The 20,885-nt window shown below is 56.5% G+C and overlaps 1 protein-coding gene across 10 annotated transcripts in view; it reads left to right on the forward strand.

Moving 5' to 3' along the window:
• Positions 1-20,504, forward strand: part of KIAA0513 (KIAA0513 ortholog) — a 29,826-nt gene extending 9,322 nt beyond the window's left edge. For 4 of the 10 annotated variants that reach the window (XM_074839440.1, XM_074839439.1, XM_074839441.1 and 1 more), the window contains exons 2-13: positions 8,906-9,400; positions 10,212-10,311; positions 10,760-10,833; positions 10,981-11,051; positions 11,575-11,782; positions 12,229-12,269; positions 12,827-12,905; positions 13,245-13,322; positions 14,978-15,007; positions 17,624-17,704; positions 18,037-18,131; positions 18,250-20,504. In XM_074839440.1, the coding sequence (XP_074695541.1) occupies positions 9,063-9,400; positions 10,212-10,311; positions 10,760-10,833; positions 10,981-11,051; positions 11,575-11,782; positions 12,229-12,269; positions 12,827-12,905; positions 13,245-13,322; positions 14,978-15,007; positions 17,624-17,704; positions 18,037-18,131; positions 18,250-18,299 (1,245 nt within the window). In that variant the 5' untranslated portion in view covers positions 8,906-9,062 and the 3' untranslated portion in view covers positions 18,300-20,504. Of the gene's footprint in view, positions 1-255; positions 471-1,847; positions 1,868-7,086; positions 7,106-8,905; positions 9,401-10,211; positions 10,312-10,759; positions 10,834-10,980; positions 11,052-11,574; positions 11,783-12,228; positions 12,270-12,826; positions 12,906-13,244; positions 13,323-14,977; positions 15,008-17,623; positions 17,705-18,036; positions 18,132-18,249 lie in introns of those variants that run through there. The other 6 variants (XM_074839435.1, XM_074839436.1, XM_074839438.1 and 3 more) reach the window with 5 other exon arrangements.
• Positions 20,505-20,885: the final 381 nt, after the last annotated feature.

Genomic DNA, 20,885 nt, shown 5'->3' on the forward strand with positions numbered 1-20,885 from the left:
CTGGAGAACTGCGCTTTGATGGGGATTTTGCTTAATATTTCGGAGGTCTGCGTGCGCAGGGGCTCGGATGGGCTGTTTTGGGGGGATGATGAGCTCGGCGTGGGAATCCCACCGCAAGGCAAGTGCTGCACGCTCGCCTAGTGCCGCAGGAAAGGGGCCAGCACGGCTCTCGGGAGACGTCGGCGCTCGGCCGCCCGTGAAAACCGTAACGAAATCACACAATGAGCTTTTTTCCTTCCCCTTCCTCCGAGGCAGCGCCGCAGCCAGCCCGGGCTCTGCGCGCAGCCGTGCGTGCCTGCGTGGGCACCCGGGGGGGACGCGATGCGCCTGAGCTCCGGAGGGAGGGATCGCATCGTCCCCGCGTCGCCCGCATCGGCTGCTCCCCGGTGTGCCGGCCACGCCGGACCCAGCCTCGCCGGATGCTGCTGACCCGCCGGCGAGCGAAGGTGCGCCGAGGCTCCTGGGTGCAGGTAAAATGAAAGAGAGGGAGGGAGGGCAGCGAGTGGGGGACACCAGCCCCTCTGTGACCCCGCGCGAGGACAGGCCTTGGCGCAGCAGCACGGTCCCCCGCACTGAGGTTTAATCCGTCCTCTTTCCCCATTCACTCTGGGAGGTGATAACCCTCTTTCTCATGGCCCAACCACCGAGGCATCGCCGTCCTCTCTTTAAATGCAGCCCGTCAGTGGGATGAATTCATCCTCCTCGGGAAGGATGGAGAGTCCCCGGGTGCCCCGCGGTGTCCCTGGGCTCCATCAGCAAAAGGTTTTGGCCGCGCTGCCGTGCCGGCTGTGTTTTTAACCATAAAGCCACCAGCGGAGGCTGGAGGCAGCATCTCCCACAAGAGTAGGGGGGCTGAGTGTGTTCGGGGCGGGGGAAACCCTCCCGTGCCTTTCAGGAAGCTCATTTCCAAAATACAGCCCAGCTCCTGGGATCCCTAGGTGACATTTTGCTGGGTGAAAATGGGCATTGCAGGATAAATAGCTGCATTTCAGGGCTCCCTGGGGATGTGTGTGCATGGCGGGAGGGGGGTGAAAGCTGCGCTGCTGGCAAGCGTTAAAGGAGAAGCTGCTGCTCGGCACAAAAGCCGGTCTTACGCAGCGCAGGTCTATTCAAGAGACATTTAATTCTCTTCTAAAGTCCAGGCGAATGGGGAGCTGCCATCTGGTGTCTGATGGCAGCAGGAAGAAAGGGCTCTTTGCAAAGCGGGGGCAAGTTGGGAGCTTGCTGGGCTTCAGATTGTCTTGAAACGGCTCTGTTATTAAGACTGAGCGAGCTGGCTTTGTAAAGTGACCCGTGTGGGTTAATGCTGGCTTTGGCAAGGCGAAGGGTCCTGCCTGCGGCTGCCTGACCTGGCCTGCCAGGCAGCAGAGCCCCGCAGAGCAATGTTGGGGCTGGGAGATGAGCTGCAGCTGTGGAAAAGACCCAGCGGAGGACCAAGGGTATTCACATCACCTGCTAAAAATCCTGCATCAGGGGATAGGAGCCCAGCCCCAGGCTCTCCCTCTTCTCTCCGCTCTCCCTGGCTTGGTGTGGAGCTGGGTGCTGGTTCTGGCATGCACCGAGTGTGTGCGGTCTCTGCTCTGCCTGTGCAAGCACAGGTCTCAGCTCACAGCCTCCCTGGTATTCGGAGAGTTATTTTTATTAAGTTGCAGGGGCTGTAACTTCTCTGCCGGTGAAGTGGCCAGGCAGCATCTGCAGTCGGGGTAGGAGGGCTGTGCCTTGGCAAGGACGCAGCTTAAGCCTTGATAAAACGGGGAGCGTGTCCTCGCTGCCAGCGCCAGGAGCAGGGCAGAGCCGCAGCGGGGACGAGCAAACTCAGCGTGGGGGAGTTTCAGCTTCCCGGAGTCCCAGGGCTTGTTTAAACAAGGTTTGTGCATTGCAATATTTGTGGGGTGCTCAGGGAGGTGCGGTACCTCCAGATTGAGGGTGGTTGGAAGGATCCAGCGCTGGACTGGTCTGTGTCCCCCAGCTGTGACCTTTCTGCCGGGGTGTTCTCACTGCGGGAGAGACACAGGGAACAAGACTGACCAGTTCCCCAGGAGGAAACAGGCCGTTCCCTTACGGCACAGGGAGTTTTCCTTGGCAGAAACAAAGCTTTGCCCACGGTGCCTTTGCGGAGCTCTGCCAGGCTGGCTCAGCGCCCACTGGGGTGCTTCTTGCCGGTGCAGGGGTGCTCTGCCAGGACGGACCCATGGGTGCAGCGGTGGTGGGAGGCTGCTTGGTGCCCCCGGGGAGTGCCGGTGGCCAGAGCCACGGTGCAAGCGGCGTGTCCACGTCGGCCCCTGCAGTCTGGCTGCACGGTGGGCAATGCAAACCCTGGGGGATTGCAGGGATCTGGATGCATTTTTGCACAGGGTGGATGAGACAAACATGGATCTTGTGGAAGGCTGCAGCATGGAAAAGTGCCAGCACTGAGAAATGGCACTTTGCCCTGTCCCTCCAACAGCGATAACTCCCCGTGTCCCCCCTCCGCCTCAGGGCTGTGTCTTCCCCAGGGCAGGAGATTTGGTGGGAGGAGGTAGCAATGCACCGTTCCCTTTCCCGCAGGTTAGGAAGGACGCGTCCCCTGACACGGCTGGGACATGGAGATGCAGGACATGTTTAACTCTGCTGCAGAGCAAGGCCAAGCACTGCCATGGCCAGGCCAAGGTGCTGCCCACGTGCTGCTGGAGCATCTCTCACCCCTCGCGCAGCTCCTCCAGCTCCGCGCAGCAGCGGGGATGGGGATGCACGGCTGGAGATCTTGACAGAGCTCATGGCTGTGTCGGCGTGTGGCAGCCCCGAAGGAGCAGAGCTGCCCCTCTGGGCTGCCAAGCTGAGTCCTGCAAGAATATTTAATTGTGTTTTTTCCCCTTTCCCCAGAGCAGCATCTCTAGTGGGGGATGCAAATGGGCTGAGTGGCCCCAGGGACCTTTGGAGCCCTGGTGCTGCGTGTCTGGGTGCCATCCCAGCACCCAGGGAATGGAGCGATGGGAGGGATGTGCTCCTGTAGCTACAAGACAGCCAGAGGTTTCTTTGTTTTAATTACAGTTTTTAGCCGCCCCTGATGGCTCCAGGCTGGAGCACTGTCTCCACGTAGGACGCAGATGTGAGTGTGGGTTCAAGCACTGTCATTACGCAGGATGCTGCCCACAGCCTGAGCTGATAAGGAGGATTAGCTGAGTTTGTCGTCCAGCTCTGGGGACGGGGCAGGCAGGAGCTTGCCAGAGGCCAAGCCCCGCAGCTGGGGAGTGAGGAGAGCTGGGCACCAGACTGGCTGAAGCCTGCTCCCTGCTGGGATTTCCACCGCAGCAAACTGGGATTAGATCCCCCTCCCCAGATGTGAGTTGCTGAGGTGCTGCAGCGTACCTGAACTCAGCACACAGCGCACCTGTAAAAAAACCCATTGGGGAGCATCCATGCAGGGTTGAGAGATGCTGGGAGAAAACATCTCATCCTGAAATCTCTGGAAAATGCAGGCTTGCCAGGCTGGGGGAGAGCATCACGCCCTGGGTGCACCGCTCGCCCCAGCACTGGCAGCGGCACATGAGCACGGAGGGTCCCCAAAAGCTGTGCTGTGTCCTTTATCACTGTTGTTCTCCGGTCTTGGTCCTGTGAGTGCCAGTTCAGCATCACTCGGTGAGGCTTTGGGGGTGATTTTTTTTGGCCCTGTGTGTCATTTCCCCAGGCTTCGCGAGGAGAAGAAGGAATTCACTTGCAAACCTAGACTGGGTGGTCCTGTCCCTTGGAAAGGATGCACTGGGACTGGGGTGGGAGGAGGGCACCTCAATACGAGAGAGATCTCGAGGTGCTGGAGTGAGTGCAGAGGAGGGCAACGAAGCTGGTGAAGGGCCTGGAGAATAAATCCTGTGAGGAGCGATTGAAGGAGCTGGGACTGTTTAGTGTGAGGAGGAGAAGGCTGAGGTGAGACCTCATCACACTCTACAACTACCTGAAAGGACATTGTAGAGAGTTTGATGCTGGTCTCTTCTCACAGGTGATTAGTGACAGAACAAGAGGGAATGGCTTTAAACTGCAACAGGGGAGGTTCAGACTGGACATTAGGAGAAAATCTTTCCCAGAAAGAGTGGTCAGACAGTGGAATAGGCTGCCCAGGGAGGGGGTGGAGTCACCATCCCTGGATGTGTTTAAGGGTCGTTTGGATGAGCTGTTGGGGGATGTGGGGTAGGGGAGAACTTTGTACAGAGTCAGGCTGATGGTTGGACTCGATGATCCCGAGGGTCTTTTCCAACCTGAATGATTCTGTGATTCTGTGAGGATGACAAAGCTGCGACATTCCTCTGAAATAGAGCAGAAAAAAGGTCCTCCCTCATCCCCCAGCTCCATTGCTTTGCATCTCAGCTTCTCACTCCTCCCTTCCTCTCCCAGCACTGGTTTTAAACACCTCACAGGTCCCTTCTGGGCTTGCACGTGCCTGTGTCAGGGTAGAGCCATGCGACATCTCCCCTCCCTCCCTGCCTAATTCCTCAGGGCACAACCTGCCAGCAGCCCCGGGGCACGGAGCTGCACAAACAACTTGGTTTTGTTCATCTCCTTGTGCCAGCAGCAGCATTAACACTGGGTACCTGGGCACATGGGTCCCACACCACCCACAGTTCTCGCAGTGCCCACGTGCTGGGGGGTCGGCAGGTTTTGCCCCCTTCTTAGAGAGCTGAGATCTCACCGGGGTTGATGCAGGTGGAGGAAGCAGCAAAACTAGGCAGTTTGCTGATTGTGATGGGCCAGAAATGCTGGATTCAAAGGCAGATCATGGATGGAAACTGCTTGCACGTGTATGTGCAGCTATAGGTGCATCACTCAGATCCATCCCAGCATTTCTTTTTGGTAAAAACCAGGCCTTTTCCAAAGTTTCAGGACACCACAGGTTTCCTGTGACATTTCCATGCGTGGCTCCAGCCAACCCTTTCTTCACTGATGATATCCCCGGGCTGGTGTCTCCCGCAGGAAGACATGAATTTGTTGTACACCAGCTGCCCATGGGGAATATAGATGTGCTGGAAGATCTGTACTTGCAAGAAAGCTCATAGTCAGCTACACGCTACCTTGTCTGTCTGGTTGAGTTTTGTGGTTAAAGTCATCCCAGGAGCTGCAGGGCCTGAAAGATGCTGAATCTCATGATGATACTGAAGCTCGTGATGCTGTAGGAAGGCTCCCAAGCAGCCAAAAAGCTGCTTTTCATTCCACATCCCTCCTTTTCTCTCAAATTGACCCAGCAATCTGGAGCAGGATCCCCTGGGCTGTGCCTGGGCGGTGGTGGGACGTGCAGCTGGGCTGATCTCCATGTGCAGATGGAGATGAGTACCTGGGGCTCTTGGTTTGTATTTTGGCTATTCCCTTCCTGGATTTGTTCTGCTGGAGCAATGATTGGGTTGTGGAGTGGGCACGGGGCTGAGTTTGAGGCTTGTTTTGTTTTTGAAGCTCTTCTGGGCTCTGTGCTGAGAACCTAACAACCTTGGAGGCTGTGGAGACGCTTGGGAAGCCTGGGCACCCACAGCAGCTGCCAGCACCTCGAAACACCTTTTGTGGCCTTCGTTCAAGGGCAGGGCTTTATCGTGAGCTGGTCAGCGAGTGATTAAACGCTTTCTGGCCCTCTGCGAGCAGAATGCACTTACTAATGTTGCCTGCAGCCCTGGCCAGGTTTCTGCTGGGTTTCCAATGCTGTTTATACCCACTGTGAGTCCCGGGGTCTCGCTCACTCCGCACCCCAAATCATCTCTCCCAGAGGGTTGTGGGGTGTGTGTGTGTGGAGAAGGAGGCTGGGAGAACACGGATCAGTGTGTTTTAGAGCAGCTGTTTGGGCAGTGGAGTGTGCTGAGAGCTGTGTGTGAGCTCCTACAAACTGATGCCATCTGCCTGCTGTGCACATCTGGCAGAGCGCTCGGGGGTGCCTCTCTGTCCCCCTTGGGCACAGGTATGGCCTTGAAGCAGAGCCAGGGGCCACCGTTAACCCAGCACAGTCGTTTTCTTTCTGGTGACGTCTGGAGAAATATATTCTCCTGGACGTAGCTGTCTCTTCCCTGTGCTGCTGGTGTGCTGGCGCTGGGTTTCTGGGGCAGGACGGACCTGCCCAGAGCCAGAGCTGATGTCTGAGCAATGTATCTTCATTTATATTTGTTTTCTAGAGCTGGAACTCCCTAATCTTGGCTGTTTCTTGCTGCTACACAGTGTGTTCCTTAGAGCAGCTTCTGCAGAGCTCAGCTGTGCGCAGGCTGGGATGGGATGGGGCTGAGCAGTGGCTCTGGGACAGGCTGTGCCCCCCTGTTTGCGAAGTACCAGTGCAGAAACGCTGTTGTCTCCCCAAGTCACTTAGTGGGAGCAATTCTGATTGGGATGGATACTTATAAGGATGCTCACCTGGTAGAGCAATTGCTGCAATTTCTTTACAGGCTGCACGTGGAAGGGGACATGGGACTCACACGCCAGGGAGTGCCCAGCTCACAGGACTTTTTTTTGGTGTCACATTCACGCAGCGCCTGTCATCTGGGCAGGCGGACTTGTTGTCCCCACCAATTCCCTTCTATTAAGTGTTGAACTGAGGAAATATTCTCAAAAAGATTTGACAGCTCCGTTTGCAGATCTGCCTTCTGCTTCCAGGCATGTTCCCAAACGCGGTGCACGGGGGGGAAAGCAAGTTACAACTTAGGGAAGGAGACACAAGCTGCAAAGCGTGGCTGCGTGAAGGTCCATCTCGTTGCATCCTGGCCTCCCTCCCCTTAAAGTACCCCCTGGGATGGTGAGAAATGAGCTCGTGCTGTCAGCATCGTGCAGAGGCAGCTCTGACCCCAAACCTGCAGGTGCCGGAGGGGCTGGTGGAGGAGGTCCCCGCTCCATCGGTGCAAAAAGGGACTTTGCAGCTGCCTTGGGAGCAGGAAGGGCCGGGGGGGTGGATGGATGAAGCACAATGTGGTCTCTGCAGCTGGAAGGGGTCACGCTGCCTGGGGGGAGGCCGAGCCAGGCTGTAGCTGGCTGGCTCCCCGTGGGCACCCTGCCAGCCCCGTCCTTTGCCGCAGCCTCTCGGCTGCTCCTCTCCTCCTGCCAGCCGATGCTCTCGGCCGCTCGCTGCCTGCAGCAGTGTCCTTGTGCCTCTCCCGGGACCCAGGTTTAGGTGCGTGCAGGGGGAGAGCGGGGTTTGGGGTGAGGGAGGGTGGGTGAGCAGGGTGCCAGCGGAGCGGGGAGGAAACTGGGTGCATGTGGGTGCATGAGTTTCTGCCACCCCGGGTGACTTGCCGTTTGGTCCCTGCTGTGTCTTGGCCCCCAGGGAGCCGGGTGACAAGGGTTTTTCCCAGCCAGGGTGACTGATGTGCAGAGAGGATGCAGCGTTGTACTTCCCTCTCTGTCCTGTGGGTCCCAACACCCCTCTGACCCAAGGGGGCTGTGGGGAGGAGGAGCCCCTAAGCTGGGACAGCGTGCTCTGCTTGGTGAAGCACTTCAGATTTGGTTTCATTTTGCTGATGAACTGGACGTTGGTCCTTTGGGGTATGCTAGTCTTTGAGCTGAAAGAAATCTTTTTTTTTTTTCCTCTGGGGGTAGTTGCCGGTGTCCTGGGATCAGTTCCCTGGAAGGCAGCGGGGGTGTGGCAGTGCTGCTGTCACACTGCCCTGGGGTTGTCACCGCTTTACCTGTGCTGCTGTGCCTGCTCCTGTGCCCTGCTGCCTTGCCCTGTGCTGGCCCCATGCCTGGCTGCTGCAGTGGGGCTGCTTGTACTGGGCTTGCTTCTCAGAAAACATCGTTTGCCACCTCCTGGGGCAAAAAAACACTCACCGAGGACATGAGTGACTCTCTGATGAAGAGGCAGCTTCAGGGCAGCCCCTTCTGCTGCACAGCACTGTTGCGGTACCGCCTGGGATGTGCACGTGCCGGAGCATCGTGGTCCAGTGCCAGCCAGCACTCCCCGCACTCTCCGGAGAGCAGAGCTGCCGCCGTACCAGCTTTGCAATCTGGGTTGGACACCAAAACTAATGAATCTAATTGCAGTCCAGAGCCCTGTGTCCACATCCCATTTCTGTTGTGTTCAGCAGCCCCTTTCCATTCCTGGTTTAAGTTGGTGCATGTTTTAGTCTAGAGAAGAGGAGGCTGAGGGGAGACCTCCTGGCCCTCTCCAACTCCCTGACAGGAGGGTGCAGAGAGGGGGGGATGAGTCTCTTGAGCCAAGGAACAAGCACCAGGCCAAGAGGGAATGGCCTCAAGCTGCGCCAGGGCAGGGTCAGACTGGCTCTTAGGAAGTATTTCTTTGCAGAAGGGGTTGTTGGGCGTTGGAATGGGCTGCCCAGGGCAGGGGGGGAGTCCCCATCCCTGGAGGGGTTGAAGAGTCGGGTTGACCCAGCGCTGAGGGATCTGGTGGAGTTGGGAATGGTCAGTGTGATGTTCGTGGTTGGACTGATCATCTTCAAGGGCTTTTCCAACCTTGATGATTTTGTGATTCTGTGATGTTTAGTGCTGGGATGCTCCTCCCTGGAGATGGTCCCATTTCCAAAGGGGGTCAGGCAGACCCGTGAGCAGAGAGGAGGGAAGGCCAGAGGAAGATGCTTCTCTGAGGCTGCCTTGGAAAATCACCCGTGTGTTTGCCAGCTGCAGGCTCACACTGGCCCACTTTTGCTCATCAGGTTGTGAGATGTCACATCCCAAAAGTGGCCTATGGAACTTGGGCTCAGATTGTCTCTTTTCTGGGCTAAAGGATGAAAAAAACCCACTTGAACAGTGCAGAAAGCACACGGACACTGCATGGGTTTGCTTATCTTCTCTCCAGCTCTGTCTCCCTGGTGTGTCCCTGTCCTGCCCCTCCCCACTGCTAATTGGGTGTCCTGGGGACATCATAGGTGGTGGCCTGTGGTCTCCTTGCCCAAGGTCCATCCTGGAGGTTCTGTGGGGCCCTGTCCTAACTCTTGTCCTCCCCTCTGTCTTTCAGATGTCCTGTGGTAACTCATCCCCCCCCAGAAGGGCCTGCCTGCCTTAGCCAGCCCGTTCTCCCAGGCATCCTGCCAGCGATGGCCTCGACACCCCAGTGAGGAGCAAAAGGACAAAGAGCAAGTCCCCCCAACACCACCACATCCACTGGGAGAGCCATGGAGGCCCCCCTGGACGTGCCTGTAGGGAACCTCATCGACTTCGATGCCGAATCACCCACCTGCATCCCCTCAGAGCCCTCTCCTCCCACTGCACCCAGTGGCAACGGGCATATGGGGGACGCAGGAGACGTGGCCGGGGAGGAAAGTGATGCCACCGAGTCGGCAGACAGCGAGAATGACATGGGCGACTCTCCCAGGCACTGGGGTGGTTACCGCCGTTCCTCCTCCAATGAGTCCTTCTCCTCCAGCCAGAGCACCGAGTCGGCCCGGGACGAGGCGACGGCTGAGCGCCGGGAGTTCATGCGGCACTACGTGGAGAAGATCTTCACGGGGGGGTGAGCAAGCAGGGCCGGCGAGCACTGCTGAGCCTGCTGCCAGGGGACATCCCGCGGGATGGGATCTGGCTGCTTTCCCACTCCACGAGCATTGCTTTGTGTCCTTCCCTGGGTTGGAGAACACAGCTTGTTGCTCCCGGCCATAACATGGCGTTGGAGCTAAGGGGGGGGGATGTGGGCTCTGACCTGAACCCCTCTCCTGGGCACGTCCTGGCTCATCTTTCCCCCCCAGCTTCCCTCCTCTTTTCTTTCTCCCCTTTCCCATGCCAGGGCCTCACCGTGCCGGGGGTCTCCAGCTCCTCTCCCCCACTGGGCATCTCTGCTGATGTTGGTGCAAATGCCAGTGGCTCACATGTGCCCCAGGGCCCTGAAGCAGCCCCTGGCTCTTCCCCCGCAGCCCTGCATCCCCCCAGCTGCCATTGCTGTGGTCTCTGTAACACTGCGGCTCAGCGTGTCAAGCAGCATTGAGCAAACTGAGCATGATGAGCAGCAACAAGGGTTGTTTTTGCTCTGGGGCAGAGCGTCTGTCTCTGGAGCTCAGTTTCTGCTTGGGCTGTCCTCGGCTCTTCCCTTCTCCCTCTGCCTCTGGTTTCCCCCTGCCAGGGAGGAACAAAAGAGCAGCGTAAGCCGAGGGATGACAAAATGGATGCTCCCCTTCCCCTCTTCCTTCAGCCTTCCTCCCAGCATTGCAGCACTGGGATGCTGCCGCCGAGAGGGGTGACATGGAGGAGCTGAGCCGTGCTGGCTGGACAAGGGATGCGGGCCACATCCTCAGCTTTAATGGTGGTTTTTTTCTTTTTCCCTATTTCAGAGAGGATCTGGACCAAGAAGAGAAGGCCAGGTTTGGTGAGCTCTGCAGCAGCGAGAACGGGAAGGGCAGGGAGTGGTTCGCGAGATACGTGAGTGCCCAGGTAAGGGGAGAGATGGGCGAAGGAGTGGTGATCCTGTACTGGGGCTTTGGAGCAGCCTGGGCAAGGAGGCTCAGACCAGGGGAATTTAGCAATCCCCCAAAGCAATATTTCTGGAGGGCAGGAACTCAGGGAAAAGGAGGAACTTCAATACAGGAAGATGCAGAAGTGAATAAATGCACCTCGAGGCAGTGAAATACGTGCTTATTGCAATGTGGGAGAGAAGTCATCTGTTTTATTTAAAACAAAATCCCATCGGCACTCAGAAACATCCCATTCCCTAGAAAAACAGTTCAGAGAGGCAAACCACTGTCTCCAAGAGGGAGGCCTGGCCATCTGTGCTCTCTGCCCACCTCCCTGCGGTTGGGGCTCCTGGGGGGGGCTGAGGCTGCCCTTGCTGCTTGCGGCTGCCCTGCAGATCTGTGCTTAACCCTGGGCTTTGTGCCTGCAGCGCTGCAACTCCAAGTGCGTCTCGGAGCAGACCTTCTACCGCCTGATGCAGTCGTTCGCCCTCGTGCTGTTTGAGTAAGTGATGGGGGGGAGGGTTGGGGCTTTGGTGCAATCACCGAAAGCCCCTGGGGCCAGAGCTACGGCTTGACGAGGGGCAGCAACCATGTGGTTGCTTGGGTCGCCATCGCTGAGTGTCTTCACCGAGTCATCCCTCCATGTCAGGTGTCACCAGATGGATGACTTCAGCCCTGCCAAGAACCTCATGACCATGTGTTTCACCTACTACTATGTAGGTAAGAGGCGTCTACACCCTCGGGCTTTGCTTGTGTTGGAGACTGGTGGTGAAGCGTGCCCTATGCTTCACCCCCACTCTACGAAGGGGTACCCACGCTTGGCTTACTCTGGCTGACTCCGATACTGAGGGGAAAAGAGCCTCCATGGGTGAGAAGCTGTGCAAACCTGCCAGAGCCCCTCCCTGGGGTGGTAGCTCAGGCTGATGCTGGTTTGTCATTGCTTCTAGCCAGGGAGGTTTGTATGTGGCAATCCCCAGATGTTCCCCAATGCTGGGGATGTAGTGTGAATGCCCCAGCCCAGAAGCTCATTGCTTGGTGATGGTGGTCACTCCTCCATGGGAGGGCTGGATTTTCTATCCAAAATGGGGGGGAGGATAAAGACCTACAGGAATTGGGATGGGATGGGGTCTGGGCCATTTCCATCTGGCTCCTTGGTGCATCTTGTAGCTGGGAGTAGGTCCCTCATGAGCTGGCAGCCCCCAGGACCATGAGGCCAACTGAACTCCTGACATGTTGCCCACAGGCAAGACCCACGCGCTGCCCTCGGAGGCCAAGGAGAAGCCCATGGGCAGCATTGACTCATACCTGAAGTCAGCAAACAGCTGGCTGGCGGAGAAGAAGGATATTGCAGAGCGGCTGCTGAAAAACACATCAGCCAAGACAGAGAACGTCAAGGGCTTCTTCGGGGGCCTGGAGACCAAACTGAAGGGTCCTACCACCAAAAAGAGCGAGTGGGTACCACTCCATTGGGTGGGCTGGTTGGGCTGAGGGCGGCACCCATAATGTGACCAAGCCAGAAACCTCCTGGGTGTAGGGCCACCATGAGCCAGGGGTTATCATGGCCATGGGAAGATGATATCTAGGCTGGTGCCATGCTTCATACTCTGGTTATTGGGCATCTCATGGTCTGGGAGTCCTGTGTCCCTTGGGCATGGAGATATGAGTTTCCAGGAGATGGTGCTGTTGCTGGGTGGTCTTCTGCATCATCTCTGTACTGGGTTGGACTGGGATGGACATCACAGTCTCTCAGCCACGTTTCTGGCCATGGGGACAGTGGCATGGGAGCAGGGAGTCTTTTAAATGAAGGTGCTCCCCTCACCATGGGGCCAGGGCTTTGTTGCATGGGCTGTCAGGGGGACAGGATTTTTGGGTGCTGACACTGATTTCTGTGCCACAGCGAAGCTGAGGACAAACCAAAGGAGAAGCTGAAGAAGACAGGTGAGTGGAGCCTGCGTTGTTGGAGTAGACATGGTCAAGGTGAAGGAGTGAGAGTTGGAAGTGGTACGAGATGGCTGGCATTGCCAGAGCTGTGGACTGAGGAGAAGGGCAGGCAGGACTCTCCTCTGAGCTCCTAGAGAAGTGCTCCAAAGGAGCCTTCATGGTTCCTTGCTTTGGAGCAATCACAGCTCTTGTCCCACAAGGATCTTCTCCTCAGTGGACCAGGTTCCAGAGGTTTGGGCATCCACTGCCTCTGAGCTTTCATGTAGCACCATTCCCCGCCTCGGTAGCTGTGTGTACCACCAAACCAGGGGTCCAGTCTCTCAAGTATCCTCCTGGGACACCCATGCCTTGGTCAGAGCTAATATCTGCCCACAAAGGGCAGCCAAAGCTCCTCTTCATGTGTCTGAGGATGTGCTGGGGATGAGTATGTGGTTAGCAAACCTTGCCATCGCAGCTGCTTGGACACCGAGCTGGCAGGGGGGCACAAAAATCTGTGCATGGGCAGGAAGGTGGGAGTCATCCAGACCTCGGCATGTAACTGTATGTCCCCACAGTTTCTGTGCAGAGCCCAGAGGAGGAGAAGAAAGGAGAGAAGATCTACCTGTACATGCACCTCAAGCAGCAGCCAATCTGGTAAAGCCTGGGGCGAGCTGGGTCCTGCCTGGTGTTGGCCTCCCCGGGACTGGGGTTTGTCCTCCTTGCCCACACATTCTCCAGATGTTCATGAGTGTTTTTAAGCTGCTGCTGTCCCTAAAGGAGGTGGCCATGGCTTTTGCACATCCCTTGTGCTAGTGAGAGTGTTCCCAGCCACACAAGGACCTGGTCCAAAGATGGATCAAAACTACCAGACTTGCTTAGCCCCACCTTGAATCATCTCCTGGCCCTCGGGGAGTGGGTGAGCTCGGCTCTGGGAGGACTCAGGGACAGGCTGGGGAGACGGGAGGTCCCCACCATCTCCCTCCCTCCTTGCAGGCACAACCTGCGGTTTTGGAACGCTGCCTTCTTCGACGCCGTGCACTGCGAGCGCAGGAAGCGGTCCCCCACCACCAGGTAGGACATGTCCCCGTGGGAAAAGGAGACACTGTGACCCCTCCACCTCCCCAACATTCCCCCCTGTTCCTGATGTCCCTAAGCATTTACCGAGCGTGGGGAAATGCTCTGCTTTCCACCCCTGATTGCAAATCTGCTGGGGCCACCGGGCTGTGGGGTGGGCAGGCGAGATCTGCATCCTCTTAGGGATTGGGGAGCATGAAGGTGTTCTTGCTCGTTTTGCAAGAACAAAGCCCTAGAGGTGTGCCCAGAAAACCCAGCCAGGGTTCAAGCTGTTGGTGCTTTGTTTGCAAGCAGATCTGGGAACAGATGCTTGGTGCAGCCCTTTGGGGAGGTGCACGAATGGGGAGGGGATGCCCTTGGTCCCGGCTGTCCCCAGGAGGGCTGTGGAAGTGCTGCCAGCGCGGCGTGGGGACCGACCCTGGGCAGCCAGCAAGGATGAGAGCTGGAGATGGCAGCACGGTCAGCCCCGAGAGCTGGGAGGATCGGGATAAACTCTGCAAAGGGAAGGGGCTGCTCGTTTCCGAGGGTGGCTGTGTGCAGGGAGAATCTGGGTGCCTGGGCATGGGGACCCCACGGGGTGCAAGCTGGGTGACACACTCACCAGGCTCACGCCCATCTCTCGCTCCACCACGGAGTTGCTATGAGGGCTTGAGCAATTCACTCCCGACCACAGTTTCACCCCTCCAAAGCCAGACTGCCCTGCTGCGCGTCTGTGCGGTGCTCTGACGCTTTGAGCTCTCAGGGTGAGAGTTGCTGAGCTCGGAGCGTTTGAGCAGCCCCTTTTCTGAGCAGTGACAGCACTTCTTGAAGCAGCCAGCCCTTCTGCGTCCTTCCCCAAACCTGAGTGAAGCTGCGGCAGCCCTGGCTCACACCATGGGATGCTCTACCAGGCTCAGCGCACCGATCAATCTCTGCTTTCTCCTTTATGGCTTTTCTTTTTCTCCCAAGCAAGCCACTGAAAGAACCTATTGAACAGTAATGTAACCATAACTGCATTTGCTTTGATTAAGCCCCAAATTAGCAGCAGCAAATGTCTCACAAGGACATACGCCACTGGCAGCTGCTCTCTGTTCCGAGTGCCTTTCTCAATTAATCTGATGGCTGAGTCTGCCTCCGCTGCAGAAACAAGCCTGACTAACGAACGAGCTTTGGGAGCTGCAGCCTGGAGTACTCCAAGTATCTCAGGGGGGGTTGGAAGGTGGTGGTGAACCCCTCTTAGTCCTCTGGAGAGCATAACAGAAGCCACTGGGTGAACTGGGATGGTGCTTGCTGGACTGAGGATTTCAATCCCTGGCAGGAGGAGCTGGTTGGTGAGGGCTGGGCTTGACACGCCAAGGATGGTGCTTGGCCATGGCAGGTGTCCGCAGGGTCCGTGGTGATGGGGTTGTGGATGTCTCTGTGGGGTGGCCAGGGCATCTCTGGGGTGACTGGGCTGTGTCCTCCCAGGGCTGCAGCGAGAGCTGGGGAGGCTTTTCCTCCTCTCGGTGGGGAGGGCAGGGGATGGGGGGAAGGAACCAGAACTAAACTCCTCTTTTTCTCTCTTTCCTCTCTCTGCCTCTAACAACCTTCTTCCATCTCTTCTTCTCTCCTTTCCCCTCCATCCCTCTATCTTGCATGATCTTTTATCGGCCCCGTTTCTGCTGCCGCTCCAGAGGGAACACTGGGGAGGAAGAGGAGAAGAGGTGTGTCTGTCCCCGTACTTCGGTGCATTAGTGTCCAGAGGCTGACGCTCACTTCAGGTCCAAATCCTGCCCTGGGGAGGGGGGTAACGTGTTTCAGGGGGGCTCTGAAGGGCCCTTTCCCCACCAAGGAGGAACAGCCACTGGAGGTTTGACTTCATGTGCATCACCCTCTCAAAGGGGCCAGAAAGGTTTAGATGGGTTCCTCTTTAATGCAGCTTTTGAAAAGAAACCTCACCGGTTTCAAGCTGTCATATTTTACTGCAGGAATCGAATGCCCAGCTGCTGGGGAAGCCGAGGGCTTGTGCTGGGAGTGGTTCCTTGGGCAGGTTTTGGACATGAAATGAGTCTCCTTGCAGAGAAAGCATCCCCCTCTCCTGTCCTTCCCGCTTGCTCCCGGCTTCTGCTGCCACACAGAGGTGCTGAGGATCCTTTGCCAGCTGGAAAAGCTGGTCCTTCTATTATTTTTTTTAATGCACTCCTGTGCTGTCATCCTTAGATAAAAAGAGAAATGCAAACGGGGGCTGCATGTCACAATTGCGAGCGTGTTCTCTGGGCTGTAGAGCTCCAAGCTGGTCACATCCACCCGTGCTCCGAGCTGGGATCAGAGCGGGGGGAGAGTCGTTGCTCTCTTGCTGGAGCATGGGATGCTCCATCCTGCAGGAAATCACTCCAAGTGATGGCATTAGTGAGAGGATGAGGGTTCTTTAAAGCCTGGCAGTAAATCTCCTGTGTGGTTAAGGCACGCACCGGCAAATGGATAAATTAAATATCACTCAGCTAGAGCATCGCTCAGGTTAGCTGTGCGGGGTGAAACACTGTTGCTGAAAGACGAGGGACACCAAGAGGCCAAAGCCACGTCTCACCGGCGCGGTTCTGACCAGCGCCTGGCCACGGCGAGGCTTTCCTGGGTACGCCGAAATATGGGCAAGGTGTTAGCACAGCCCGGGGTGTTACACACCCCTGCGCCTGCCCCACCGTGCTGGTATAAAGATCAAAGGGTTTGAGTAGAGCCACATGTGGGCTTTCCCCCTTCCCAGGCGTGTTACTCCTGAATAACAAGCCAGAAGCACGGTGAATTTTTCTTGGGCACTTTAATAATTTTTTTTCCTCCCTCCTTCCTCCCTCAAAAACATAAAAAGGCAGGAAAAAAATAGTTACAAACATGCCTCTTCTGTAAGTGAACCAGCGAGATCTGTGAAGTTTTGCTTCCAGATTTCCAAGACCCTTAATTTGATTCTTCTTTCTTTTCAGCCTCCAGATTTGGGTGTGGTTTTTATTTGCTATCGTAAGCTTTATCTGGGAAAAACTACACCTTTTTTTTTTTTTTTTTTGTTTAAATAATCCCCTTAAACCTGTCGTATAAGTTTCCAGAGCCCTATAAATATAAGCAGCTCATCCCTGGAGACTGCAGGCTCAGCTCAGCAGCTTTCACACGCCTGGGCTGGGCTGACTTGAGTGAGGACAGGCTCCCCTCCGTGGGGTCAGTCTGAGTGAGCACTCACCCTTTTCCAGTTTCAGCCACACAAACATGCTCTGGAGCTGAGCTAATGAATTTACTGTACGACACCCTCCTTCCCAGCCGCTGTTTCCACCCGACACAGCTCCTCCCATCCTGCTTGGGGTGCCGGCCAGCTAGAAGCGTGTGGTCTGCTCCTGGTGTTCTCCTCTTCTTTCTCCTCCATAGAGCTATTTTTCTTCTACCTATCCCTGTTTTTCCTTGCTTTTCCTCCTCTTATCCTTGGCTGTAACCTCACCTGAGTTCTCGGGAGGGGGCTAGCTTCACCCTGGAGCTGTAGTTTCCCCGGCGTGCATGCACTGAGCTCCCCCTGCCACCCCCCGAGCCTTGCAGCACCACAGTGACACTTCTGTGACACAGGCTTTATTCCCAAGTGGGACACCCGGATGGGGACTCCTGCCACCGCCTTGACTTGGCCGCAAACATCTAGAGCTTAAAAACCCCCTTCCTTTAAGGCAACGCTGCAGCTGTGTTTGCCCGGGAGCTGGAGTGGAGCATCCCCAGGGCAGTGCTGTGATTTTGGCACTTCAGCCCCCGAGCGGGGCCGTGGGGAGGGGTACAGACCCCCCACCCTGCGCTGTTGGAGGGGGAGGTATGTTTGGGGAGCGGCTTGCTCGGGGCTCGGGGAGTTGGAGCCCCACTGCAGATGGGGGAGAGGTGCCTGGTACCCTCCTGGTAGCCCTCCCAGCTTGGGCGGGCTTCAGTGGAGCCCTGCTGGGATGGCCACCCCCAAGAGCTGCGAGCTCCCTCTGCTTCCTCGCTCATCCCCCCTTGCTGAAGCGATGGCACCGAAGGTGAGAGGTGCGAGCTCTGCGCTGGGGAGGCCAATCCTATTTCCGAGCTCTTCATCAGGGCCTTCAGGAGAAAGCCAAGGTTGAAGAAGACTTTTTCCTGGGGCGTCTCTTGCTTTGCCCCTAGGCGAGAGATCTGGGGATGGATGCAGGTGTGTGAGCTGATCCGGCACCTCGCGAGCGCTGGCAGCTGAGGGGCTCTCGGGGCCCTCCTGTCTCCAGGCAGCGTGGCCCAGGGAGGAGGGGGGTGGGATGCAGGCAGGGGGTTCCCGGGGTGCCGGCGGTGCCAGACGCACTCGTGCCTTGCAGGGAGAAGTGGTGCCACATGACGCAGGAGGAGCGTGACGACAGCCTCCGCTTCAACGAGAACATCACCTTCGGGCAGCTGGGGTGAGCAGGGCGCAGGGACCGTCCCTTCTGCAGCCGGGCGCTGCATTGAGTCCTATCCAGCTGTTGGGGGGGGGGGGGGGGGGGCACCTTACAGGTGTTCCCTCACCCGGGACATCCCTTCTGGTGCAGAGGATGCTTGATACTTCTCCTCAGGACCTGCTCCTGCCCCTTAAATCAAAAATCCAGGCACCACAGGGACCTAGTACGCTCTGCCACAGCCGAGCATCATCCCAGTGCCTGGTACAAGGGGCTGTGGGGAGGAAGAGGAGGGTGGGGGGAACAAAGGGCAGCCTGACCCTTCCCTCACCAAGAGCATCTCTGTCCTTCCTCAGCACCTTCATTCACAACATGCTGGCGTTCGGCCTGAACAAGAAGCTCTGCAGCGACTTCCTGAAGAAGCAGGCGACCATCGGCAATTTGGATGAAGGTAGGGGTGAGCCCAGGGGGTGCGCACCCCCTTCTTGGGGTCCCCGAGGGATGAAGCCTGCCTGCCTGGCCACGGTGCTTTGGCACCCTCCCAGCACCCTTTTCTCTCTCCTCCGCAGAGCAATACAAGCTGCTCAGTGACCACATCGAGCAGATGGCCACCGAATAACCGCCTGGCTGGCACGCTGCGGCGGAGAGACGGCGGCCGGAGAGGGTGGGGAGGGGAGAGAAACCCACCTCCGGGGCTACCTGAATCTGAAGCTGGGCTGCTTAAAAAAACAAAAGATCACACACAGAAGCTGCAATAAAACCTGCATGATCGACCACCAAACTTTAGAGCTGCACCAGGGCAGCCTGTAGAAATAGGAGCCAAACAGCCCCTGCTCCCTCACCAGACCCTCCCGCATCTATTTTCAGAGTAGAAGTTCCAAAAGTGTATTTTGTCAGTTAAAAAAAAAAACAAAAAACAAAAAAACCCCCCAAAAAACCAGGAGAAAAGCAAAAAGAGAGAAACTGCTGCAGCTCCCAGGTGTGTTTATGAGAGCTGGATGCTGCCTGTGGTCTTTGGTGTTTCACAGCACACCGGCGGTGGGTGCAGAGCTGCCAAGCGCGTTTGCTGCTCGGTGCCTTTCCGAGGCTGCCGTGGACGGTGGTAAATCCAGAGGAACCCAAGGCTGCAAGTCTCCTGCTGCCTTTCCCCACCAGTATCCGCTGGGCACAATGGAGGCTGGAGCTGGACCAGGGATGCAGGAGGTGATGGCAGGGACCACATCCAGCTGCTGGGGCAACATTCAGCCGCCCAGGAAACCCAGTGCTGGGGGAAAGCAGCCGGCTCTGCCTCCAGTTTGACCCATCGCCCTCCGCAGTGAGGCACCGGGCGTGGGCATGTCCTGGCAATGCAGGAGCTGGCTGCTGAGGATGGTGACGGGATGCAGCAGCCGATGGGAGGCTCAGGGTCAGTCTGGCAAGAGGTTGGGTTGGGTTGTGTATCCTGGGATGTCACCACCAGCTGGGGACATGGGCAGTGCGGGGACTTGCTGGGAGAAAGGATGGGGCTGGCAAAGTGCTTCTGCCTTTCCTTGGGAGCTGGGGGAAAATCCTTCCCTTGGGAAACCTTCTCTGTGCTGCCTGTGTGGTTTTGTACTTCTGGGCAGTGAGAAAACATAGTTTGCTCCATGTCATTAGCCTGGATCAGGAGGAAAAAAGCCGTGGCTTTGGGTGGGGTTGTGGGGAGAGGAGGCAGAGGAGCAGTGTGAAAGCAGCTTGGGAGGAGGTAGCAAAGCAGCAGCAATGCAGAATCCCCCTGCACCCACTCCCTGCCCCATCACCAGCGCTGGGGCGGACGCGGGCTTGAGGCATTTCCCAAAGCCTCCTGGTTTCCTGCAGTGGCCGTGGTATTAGATTAATCTCCCTCCTTCCCCGGGCTGCACTTCGCTGCCCTCTCCTTCCCCAGCCCCTTCGCTCCAGCTGCTCATCAATCAAACCTGAAATAGCCCCGTCTTAAGCACATCTCCTGTTCTGCTCGAGTGATGGCAGCTCCCCGGTACGCAGCGTATCTGGTTTTTCCCTGCGGACCTTGGCACGGCGTTTGCAGAGAGGCTGGGGTCATGGGGACATCGCCAGTCCCCTCCTGCTCTGATGGGACCCGGTCGGCTCGGGAAGCCCCAGCCCCACGCAGTCAAGTGTCCAGCACTCAGTGTTCCCCCCGTCCCCGAGATTTTCCTGAAGCGTAAATCCAGGTTTCAAGGGACCATCAGTCCATTTTTCCCCATGCTGTCAGCTGTAGCCTCTAAGATAAATAGTATAACAGGGTTTTTTCGATGTAGCTCTTAGTTTCTGGTGTCATTTCCTAGCATCAAAATGATGCTTTTCCCTAAGCTGGGTTTTCCTCGCTGCTGGGGCTGGGACTCTGCTCCATGCTGGGTCTCGTAGGAAGGATCAGATCCAGCACTGGCTTTCCCTTGGCCATTCCCAAACCTGGGCAGAGTTACTGGAGAAAGAATTTTTGTGGGGGAAAGGGGCTGCTGGAGGGGACTTCGTGCACAAAGCCCCTCACCCTGACAAAAACCTTTCTGATGGAAAGGATGTGCTGGAGCATGAGCATCAGACATCCTGGAGCATCCCATCCCCGTGGCATCCCCAGGTCTGACTCCGTTCGGGTCTTTCTTGAATCCTGCTTTGTTTCTTTATTATTATTTTTTTTCCAACATGAAAAAAAAGTTTAGTGCTGAAATATATATTATTTGCATGTGTATTTTTCTAAAAAAAAAATAAATTAAATAAAAAAAAAGTCCATAAACCCTTCTTGACTGGGACTGCGTGAAGGATGGGGTGAGAAAGAAGGAGAGATTGGAATAAATTGTCTTAAAAATCACTTTCTCTCAGCCGTTGTCGTGTGTTTTAATTAGATGGATCTTCTCCCTGCTGCCTGCTTGGCCTCAACGGTCCCTGGTGCCTTCCCCAGCTCAGCCCCGCCAGCTTCTCCCTTCTGATGACCTACTTTTTTAATAGGGAAAAATTGATGCACCTTTTAAAGAAATGTTAGCATTTGCCCCGGAGCCAGCAAGGCACACAAAGGAGATTTAATTTTTATTTTCTTTTCCCCTGTGTGCTCAATCTCTGCCAGTCGCTGCTGATCTGACAGTGGAGCTGGGATCCTGCTCTGGCCTCGGGACATTTGATTTCACTGTATTTAAAAATCAATTACTCAGTATTATCTTATTAAAAAAAGATGTTTCCTTAGATTAATGGGCTG

The sequence above is a fragment of the Strix aluco genome, chromosome 14 (assembly GCF_031877795.1).
Source record: "Strix aluco isolate bStrAlu1 chromosome 14, bStrAlu1.hap1, whole genome shotgun sequence".
NCBI lineage: Eukaryota > Metazoa > Chordata > Aves > Strigiformes > Strigidae > Strix > Strix aluco.